Source organism: Manduca sexta, chromosome 26 (assembly GCF_014839805.1).
Source record: "Manduca sexta isolate Smith_Timp_Sample1 chromosome 26, JHU_Msex_v1.0, whole genome shotgun sequence".
In the NCBI taxonomy this organism is placed as follows: Eukaryota; Metazoa; Arthropoda; class Insecta; order Lepidoptera; family Sphingidae; genus Manduca; species Manduca sexta.
Genome location: NC_051140.1, coordinates 11077064 through 11087363, shown reverse-complemented (window position 1 = coordinate 11087363; position 10300 = coordinate 11077064). Strand labels below are relative to the sequence as shown.

General features: G+C 29.5%; 2 protein-coding genes across 2 annotated transcripts; one reads left to right on the top strand and one right to left on the bottom strand.

Annotated features, from left to right (window-relative positions):
* The first annotated feature begins 388 nt into the window (after nt 1-388).
* Nucleotides 389-6842, top strand: LOC115449966 (twinfilin). The gene is made up of 9 exons (XM_030177868.2): nt 389-619; nt 1054-1131; nt 1478-1589; nt 1972-2134; nt 2346-2479; nt 2945-3048; nt 3405-3548; nt 4152-4270; nt 4492-6842. The coding sequence occupies exons 1-9, from the start codon at nt 595-597 to the stop codon at nt 4642-4644; spliced, it is 1032 nt and encodes a 343-aa protein (XP_030033728.1). The 5' UTR covers nt 389-594; the 3' UTR covers nt 4645-6842.
* A 1023-nt stretch (nt 6843-7865) lies between these two features.
* Nucleotides 7866-10300, bottom strand: LOC115450616 (RPII140-upstream gene protein). Its single transcript, XM_030178668.2, has 6 exons — nt 9941-10300; nt 9107-9272; nt 8889-8977; nt 8570-8703; nt 8301-8409; nt 7866-8086 (listed from the first exon to the last, which is right to left on the bottom strand). Exons 1-6 carry the CDS (start codon nt 10087-10089, stop codon nt 7966-7968), a joined length of 768 nt encoding a protein of 255 aa, XP_030034528.1. The 5' UTR covers nt 10090-10300; the 3' UTR covers nt 7866-7965.

Sequence of the window (10300 nt, the reverse complement as noted above, 5' to 3'; positions counted from 1 at the left end):
CTTTAGCCTGAAAAACTTTATAACGCGGGCGGAGCCGCGGGCAAAAGCTAGTATATTATAATTCTCTTTGCGTGTGACAAGATATCACGAGGTGCTAGACAATAATTTCGTCTTGCTTGCTATTGTACTGACATAATTCTAAAAATTAACATTAATTATAAGAAGCGCTATCTATTGTCTAAAAGCTTTACTATTTCTGGGCAGCTGTCTGGTGTTGTGAAATAAGTCGATTTGTGTTATCGATTATGTTTTGCTTATGCTACATTTACAGGAATAACCTACAAAAGTCTACCTCTGAAAGTCTACCGTTTACTTAAAATTCCTATGGACCTATACCCTCGGTACCACTTCTTCCGTCAACTACTCCGTTGAAATCTCTACGTAGGGATGTCTCTGTTAACTCCTATATTATGTATTCTATGGTCACATTTATTCGCGAATGGCAACACTTTCTGCAAAAAAATTGACAAATCTGAATGACGTGCGGTGTTTTTCGCCAAATCTTGGATTTTTATTAATTTATGACAAATGTTATATTAAACGTTAGTGAATACAATCAATAGAAAAGCAAAAAAAACTTAATACGTCATCAATATGTCCCATCAGACCGGTATTCAAGGTGTGTACAATATTTAATTATTGATAAAATATCCAAAATTTCACTGTTTATTTTATCTACGTTACTGTAATAAAGATATATTGATAAACACTTTATAGATATCATTATGATTTTACATAAAAACAATATGACTTGGTTTTTGGATATTGACCAAAAACTTGATATTACGTCAAAGGCCACCCACCCAATATTCGTTTGAATTCATATCGTTATTTAGCTACTATATACAACAGTATCTTGAAAAATTTGATACAATATATACTATAATTTGCGCAAAAATACAAGGTGTTAATAATAATAATACAGTAAAGTTGCAAAGAAACTAATAAAACCTTCCAGGATTAAGGACATTACCAGTCGAATTAGAATAATAAAATTATATTTGTTTACATAAAATATATATAGTTTTGAAGGATTATATTTTTCTGTTACAGCTAATGCTGAATTAAAAAAATATTTTAGCAAATGTCGAGATGGAAAAATTAGGGTGCTCAAAGTCATCATTGAAAATGGTAAGCTTATTTAACAATCTTTGATATATTTAGTTTATTATAAGCTATTTGTTCAGTTAAAATGTATATTAAGTTATATATTTTATTAACAATGTGCATATTGTATTAATCAAAGCTTTTTAATGTCATCATTGGGTTAAAATACCTACCTAATGAGCAATATACATTTAGCTCATAATTACTGTTAACAAAACATGATCTACTTATTTCCATCTACAATATAATGCTGTTTTGGGGAAAAATTGATAAAGCACAGACTCCTTTATGCATGTTTTGTGCATTTAACTATAATATTAATACAGATAGAACTCATTTGAAAAGTCAACCATTTTGTTTTTAATTCCAGAACAGTTGGTCATGGCTAAACACCACTCCACAAAAGGATCATGGGAACAAGACTTTGACAAATATGTTCCAAGTTTGATTGTTGAAGATTTACCATGTTATATATTGTATAGGTTTGTACATTTTAATTATGAATACAATATTATTACCAGCTCATTAAATATTAATAATTTTTGGTATGTAAAGACTAATCATTATCTTATGTTAATTTTGATTATAATTTTAGTAGATATATTTTCTGACGATCAACAATTTTGTTAAATTTATGTGTTAAACTCTTTGGAGTTCAATTGGGGTCTCTGAATGATAGTTTTGTTCCTTACAACCAACCTATTCTTACATATTTCAGTAGGTTCTCAGTTCAACTTACAGAATAGTCTAGGCATAAATCTGTTGTCACATTCTCTTAATGCTTGCTTTACAGAGAGGACACTCAACAAAATGCTATATTTTTTTTTAATAAAACTTGTATACCATCTATTGACATAATTTCAGATTTGACTCAAAGAATTCTCTAGGCCATGAGTGGTTATTTCTTAGTTGGTCGCCTGACAGTGCACCGGTCAGGCACAAAATGTTATACGCTTCCACTAAAGCAACACTTAAACAAGAGTTTGGTTCCGCTCACATAAAGGATGAAATGCATGCTACAGTAAAGGTGAGGTTTGACTTAAAAATTTATGAAACTATCTTTTTATAATCTAATGTTGAAGTATTTTTTTTTTTATTACAATTAATATTTTAAATAAAGTTAATAATGCTTCTATTCGCAATTTGTTATTTAAATCACCACTAAAATTCTTTACATAAAATATGGAGAATTTGGTGAATTAAAACATTCAGTAACCTAAATTTAATCTATTTTTTAGGATGAAGTGAGTTTGAAAGGATATAAAGCTCATTTGAGTGGAGTGAGTGCCCCCGCGCCACTCACCGATCGAGAAGAGGCTCTCAAAGAACTGCAAGAGAGTGAGCCGCATACCAACTATGGAACGGACTCTAGGTATATTCCTTTTTCTATTCTTAAATTATTACAAGGCCTTAAAGAAAATTTTATATATTCCAAATGTTACACAATGAGTAATTTCCCGGTCTCAATATAGAAACAAAATTCAACTTTTTTCATCGTTTAGCCACATGGATATGTTGATTGGTAAAATTTTCTTTCCTAGACAAGGCTTGGAATCCTTGACCCACTATTATATGCTGATAGTTGATTTAGTGCACATTGAATTTAGTTTGAGATTGAAGTCATTAATTAGACATTATTTCTATGTTTATACCTAGTGTTATAATGAAATACCCATGATGTTTTGATGATGTTTTATGTAGCGTTATTCTATTAAAAACAGACAATGTTTTGTTGTGGGAGAGCAAATACAAATTTGCTGTAATAATATACAATTTTATTATGACAGAGCACATATAAATTCGCTGCAGTAATATACAAATAAATTTATCTTTGAAGGCAATCAACTATGGGTGGAGTGGCATTCCCAATAACAGATGCGGCTAAGCAAGGTATCGTCGATCTCCAAAAAGGTTCCTATAACTACTTACAATTTAAAATAGGTAAGTGCAACACAATAATATTTAAAGCAAATATGCTGTGTTTATAACTAAGTAAAAAAATATATTTTGATTGAATAAAGCCCTATTTCACAACATTTAAGTAAAAACTATTAGTCACATAAATGTATAACCAAAAAAAAAAATTATCCAGACTCTAAATCCCACATAAATGATAATAAATTGAATATTATCTACATGAGCTGTTTAATATAATTGTGAAAAAAAATACTTGAAACTCTCAAACAGGTCATGATTAATATTGAATATTAAGAATAATAATATTGGTATTGCAAAATAAGAAAAAAAAACTTAAAAATACTAGAACATCACTGAAGTTTTGTTTTCTCAATTTTCAGATATAGAAGAAGAAAAAATACATTTATCTAAAGCTGCTAAAATATCTCTGGTGGAGTTACCACAGCAAGTGCCCAGTGATCAAGCTAGATACCATCTATACATCTTTCAGCACACGCATGAAGGCGACCATATGGATAGCATAGGTAATTTACTAAACTTCAGATCATATTTCGGCGCTAAGAGTACAATACCGCGTGACTAACACTGGTATACACCGCATAACTATAAAAAGATTCAGGGAAAAGCTAAAGCTAGATATGCCGATCATTACTTTGACTTATTTAGTTACATGGTATTTACCAATGCAAAGTTTTACTGCATAGCATTAATCCTGATGATTTATTGAAATTCACGTCACAATCTTTTAAGCAGTATAGGATAATTTTATAATAATTTTTGAATGGGTACATTATGGCACAGGAGATACCTTATTTCGCTTAATTAAATTATTGACAGCATATTTTTAATGCTGATATTTAAACAGACCAAGTGGGCATAATTTTATGGAATGGCTAAGGACTATCGTCTCTCGTCAGTCAACTTCCTTATTAGACCCAGTAGGGTACCTAATAGTAAGCGGAGTACAGCTTACTATTAGGTACAGAGGAGTCACTGTGCTGTGCTCGTATGAAAAAAGAATAAGTGCATAAAGTACATTCCACAATATATATCTTGATCCGCCACATGACTGGTATGACCTTACATCCATTTTATAAATAACTTAGATTGTTTTATTATAATTTCAGTATTCATCTACTCAATGCCTGGCTACAACTGTAGCATTAAAGAAAGAATGATGTATTCTAGCTGCAAGGGACAGTTCTTAGAAATTATTGAAAAGATGGGACTTGAAGTTGCTAAACGGGTAACATTTTCAATTTCATGTATATTTTATTTATCAGTATGCATACACATATAAATTGAGTATCACAATGATTATTGTGATTTTAATTTACACAGTATAATTGCCTTAAAGTAACTACTATCAAACAATAAACTATTAATAAAACTCAGTTTCATCAATATACAGTTAACATATCAGTTGTCAATGTATAATTAAATAAATTGAAATTTTTTCTATTACAGTTAGAAATCGACGACGGTAAAGAGCTAACAGAGGAATATCTTTATGATGAGATCCATCCTAAAAGAAATCTCCACCGCCCAGCGTTCGCTAAACCGAAAGGCCCTCCGAACAGAGGCGCCAAACGTATCACCAAGTCACAGAGCACGCAGTAAGTTATTAACTATTTGTAGCCTTTTCCGGAAGAAAATATTAATTGACTTCTGACTTGTCACACTTTTACTAAAAGTGTTTGTTTTTTCTTTGTTATTTCTGATATAATTACAGTATTTATTCAATTAATGGCATTACAGTATGTAGTTACAAAAATAACCATCCTATAAAAATACTGCCCAAATAAGTATTATATAGAAAAACGCCGCTACAGCTAAAAGTGTGAAATGTTGATTACAATATTCTGTCTGGAAAGGTCCGGTTTATTTTGTCACTAGGCAAAATAATAGCGATCATTGTGAGAACGATATTTCAGACTACTTAGATGTTTCGCAATGTTGCCAAGTATAAAGTTTTTGTTATCCTATCAGATCTTATGCAAAACTGTTGGTAATAGCATAAAATATAAAAGTAAGAAAACTGTAATTGTGAGACAGTAAAGGGCGATTTATATGAGAAGAAAACAATATAAGGATTTTGGAATCAAATAAAAGTTGTAATTTGTAAAGAAAAAATGTATCTTTTGCTCTACACTGAAGCCGACTTGCATATTGTCTTTGTTGGACATATTACTTAAGTAGAGTTTAGATTAGCAAGCAAAATTGGAGAAGCCGAAATCCGCGATCAATCTTTATGGTGTAAGCAATGACAGCCAACTGATTTCTGCAAATTTTTAAGCTTGCAGAACTTTATAGAACTGTTGAAATGTGGTTGAAACATGATGCTGTGAGAAATTGCTAGTCTAAACTTGGCATTAAAGTGGTTTTAAATTCCCCCCATAGCCTTTAATATATTCGAGTTATAATAAATGTTACATTATAAACAGGGAATTTACATCACTATTACAATATATACAATCTGTTATGTAGAAAGTTGAATTGTCGAACACAAGAATTCTCTGTGATTATAAGTATTTGAAACAAATAAGCAATTAATTATATTCTATAAATATTGATTATTATAAGTATAACGAATCACTGTATAAAACAATCATAATCCATTAGTGACGCAAATGGAAGTACATAATTGAAATATTTAAACTTTTTGTTAGAAACATTAGATTAAACTTTATGCAGTAAGAAAAGAAGACTGTTAATTTGTGCAATGTATTGTCTGAGGAAAAATTCATATTGCATGATTGTAGACACTGATGCAGTGGTTAGATGATTAATGATTATGATTATTTTATTATATTATATATTGTATGTATTTTTAGTTTCATTACAATTTTCTTATGGATTCCTAATATTGCCTGTTTTTATTTTAACTTTTTATAATCATAATTTTGTATCAAAATGGTTATATTAGTTGTGAAAAGTAATAAAAGTATTAAGTGATTTAATATCGTTATGTATGCATGTATGTTCAATGTAGTTTTATTGGATAAGAAATTTTGCTTCTTAGTAATCTTCGATTTAAAGTATTACTGTTTTATATACTTTCTAAAACCTATTTTCAATATTTTCATACATTTTAGAAGTGATTTTATTAGCTTTTAAAATAGATTTGATACTACAAATAAAGTGCATGTGTTATTCAAATGTCCAGTATGTAATAAGGAAATTATTCAATGTTAAAATTGTATCATCTATTACATAAATTCAAGCTCAACTATTTATACTAATTTAAGTCTTATTTCTTATATGCATAAGGGCTGTTATAAAGATGATCTTATGGTTATTCTAGATTTCATTGTTTCTACATTCGGTTGATTATTGAATATTAATATATTGTGATCTATTTGTAAATTTGAATACACGTACAAAATTAAAACAATAAATTTCAGCTAGATATGATTGCACTAATAAACTAGTCTGTAAAAACATTTTTTTATTACCAATGTGTTTGGTTTCAGACAGTTTATACTTTCTTAATGTTCCCTACATGTTTTCTTGCCATATACATAATAAATAGTCAATAATTATATTTTGAATGGCACTTACATTAATTTATAGAAAATTCATTTTAAATTCTATAGGTAATAGTAGTAAAAGATTGCAATGAATTTCTATTATCGTAAAATAATTGGTTACGTAAAGTTGTTTCCAGTATACAAAATTCGCGGATCGATGCACAAAAATATTTGTATATACGTCATTATATTTTTATATCTATTCTCTATGTATTATTATCATAGTATAAAATATAAGTGATGTGCAATGTATGTACTCGTACGTGTCAATAAAATGCTTTTATTTAAGGTTTGTTTAATTTGTGTTTACTTGCAGCCGTTTTTAATACATGATCCCAATCTTGAGATGAAGGTTGACCTTCAATCCGATTTCGAGAATGAACCAATCAAAATTAGTTATTCGTAAGCATGTCAAAAAACTGATGTTGTAATTGGTTCATTATTGAGATAGATTGAACAAAGCTATCGGGATCATTTATTGGAAACGGCGGTTAACTGGATTGACGAATATAGATCAAACCAAAGTCACATGCACCGATTCGAGTCAGAGGAATTATTTCGCTTTTTATTTTTATTTTTTATAGTAATAAAAACGACTACAAGCTCGGTGAGTATTTTTCCGATAAAATTCTAAGTATTTGTTAAGTACCTAACGATTCTAAGTATAATAAATGTTACTGGAGAGATAAGCTGCTATAATAGATGTTAGTAATTAGTGAGTATTTTTTGTTCTCAAAAATGAGAAATATCTTAATATCCTATTTATAGATGCTGTTAAACAACTTGACCAATCGCTTGATGATGTCTGCAGGGCGAAAATGATTGGTAGATTAAGATTTTTTTCCTCGTGCTCAATATTATATATTATACCGCCATTGAGTTAAGTTCTTTGATAGCTCTGTAGTAGGTAAGTACCTAAGCACTTTAAAACTCGAAACAATGCGATTATCAAGATTACTTCCGAGTTTAAATCGGCCGTTTTTATATTCTTTCGAAAAAATATAATCGTAAGTTCGAGGTTTCCAATTTTTCATTTAACTAAATAAACCCTTGAATTAGGCTTAAGGATTTAAGATGCGAATGAACGCATTAATTGGCTAGCTAAAGGTTAAAAGGCACCTACATAAAAATCGATTTTATTAATATTTATGGGCCTAGATTCCTACCCGCTATACCTTAATTCTTTCGATATACTTAGCATAGCGTATGGAATAGAACAGGTATAGAAACGTTTAGTTAATTGGTCAATACTGACCTATGTTAAATATAAAAAAAAAACATTATACTTAATAATATTCACTAAAACCATTCTTGGTATAAAAAAATAATATAAACAATATAATTTATTAACATCTACAGATATTTACATATTTTAAATTCTTTAATATAAATCTGGCAGAGAATTAGTTGTTTAATCAATCTGTTCTACATTTTGTTGCCCTTTTTCTTGGACTAATTGTTCATGGTGCCTGGTCAGATCGTCATGTCTTATTGTTGCGGATTTATCGAGTGCCTGGTTGAATTGGTCTTCCCTGCGATAAAAATAAATACTTATTAATTATTAATATGTTAAAGGTGAATTATATTTTTCATCTATAATAACAGAATTGCTGCAATTTTGTTGCTATACTATTCTTAAATATCATTATCATAATGTTTCTAAGAATCTAAGATAAATTGGTTCATCTATCCATGTGACTGATAAAAGCAAATTACTTTATTGATTCTTAAAACAGTATACTGTACCTAGCTTCTTTAATTCTGTAAAGCGCTCTTCTAATATCATCCATTGAAAACCCAGTTACTTTTAGTAATCCCAGAATAACTAATCCAACAGTAGTACTTAATGTAGCACCTGCAACATTAAAAAACAAACATGTTAGTGACAGATTAATAACATTAGTAGTATGAAGTGTGCTACATTTTATTAAAAATAATCTTATTTTGTTCAGAAGGTATGTCAACTGCAATAATCATTGTTAAATGTTTAATATTGTAGATATTTAAATACAGACCCACAGTGGCTCCAACGAAAGTCGCCGCTAGACCTAAATTGGCTTTGTACAGTGCACCAGTAATAGTTCCCGCTGTGATGTATTCCACTAGCGATGTATCACCCCGGTAAACGGAGACTGTTGTTGCTATTAAGCTGAAATTTAATTATTATATAACCATACAACATTATTTTTCTCTTACATTAAAATCTTTTAAGCTGTTTCAACCTTTACTTCTAACGAACATCCAAACATTTTTACAAACTTTTGCATTTAATATATAAATAACATTTAAAATGTTAGAGAAAAATTATCAAAATTTACTAAACCACATACAAACCTGAACATTCCAGTAAATATTCCTAATTTCCATCCCCACTGGTAAGCACCTTTTGCAAAAGCTATTGTCACATAATCTTGCAACTTTTTCTGCAAGAAATATTAAAATACATAAGTGTTTCAATTTTTACCTATTAATTAAATAGAAAATTAAAATGAATATCAATGATAATGAATCATATAATTAATGTTATATAATTTATTATTCATATTAAATACCTTAGCCTGCATAGTTGACTGAAATATAGTTGCTTGATTGTTTTCAATAAAGTAAATGTATGCATCACGGGATTTTAAGAATCCTCCAAAACATGCTCCAAAAAATGCACCACACAAAGTTGACTGCAACACAGAATGTACCTCTACAGACACCTCTTCATATTCACTGTAAATTAGTAAAGTATAATGTTAGAGTTATGAAAACATTTAAAATATTCAAAATAAATTATTCTATGGTTACATCTATTCTTTATATATTTTAAAGGTAATAAAAACTGTCTGTCTGTTCTGCTTTCACATCTGAACCACTAGCCTGATTATGTTTAATTTTGGTATGAAGATAGTTCAAGATTCAGGGAAAACCACAAACAATTTTTTCTCCCAGGAAAATATAACTTTACCTATCAGAGCTGTAGTGTATCTCATGTTATGGTCTGTTCCTAAATCTTCCTTAAGTCAAATGAATAGAGTCTGACGCAGAAGATATTTTTATTCACCTTTATGTCTGGCTATTAATATTCAACATCATCAAATTGCATAGTTTACAGCTAATAGTAATTGACAAAATGAGTGTGACAAAGTTTAATATAAATAATTTATAAACTGGTGCTGATATCTTATTCGCGACTTATTTTGTTTGTTTATTTTATTCATTTTAAGGTTAGAATCCAAGATTTATCACTTGCAATAATTTTACTGAATATGATGAAGAAAAAGTCTCTAAATGTACTCCCAAATACATTAGTTTTATACATATAGCATAAGTATGTAACTTTAATAGATATAAAATGATTGAGGCTGATAAAAAACATTAAACGATTGTGTTTTACTTACTTCTTAGAATACATGGCTCTGACTCTATCCCAGCCAGTCTCCAATTTCTGAGTTGGTGGTCGATTGAGGACATCGCGATCATATTCATGGTTGTTCCCAAATATAGGGATTATAAAATTTGGAGACAACCTTACCACGGTTCGCAACATTACGTCTAAATCCCGCTAATACATAAACACTATTTTTATTGTATTTTTTTATGTGTGACAAACTATTTTAGCAGCGGAAACATAACTAAACATAAACGCATTAATAATGCAACTGTTTTACAACAAATCTCTGAAATGGAATATTCTAAAATCTAAATAAAAGTCCAAGCTTTGACAAACGACACTGAAACAGCTGTCAACTGTCAGTACT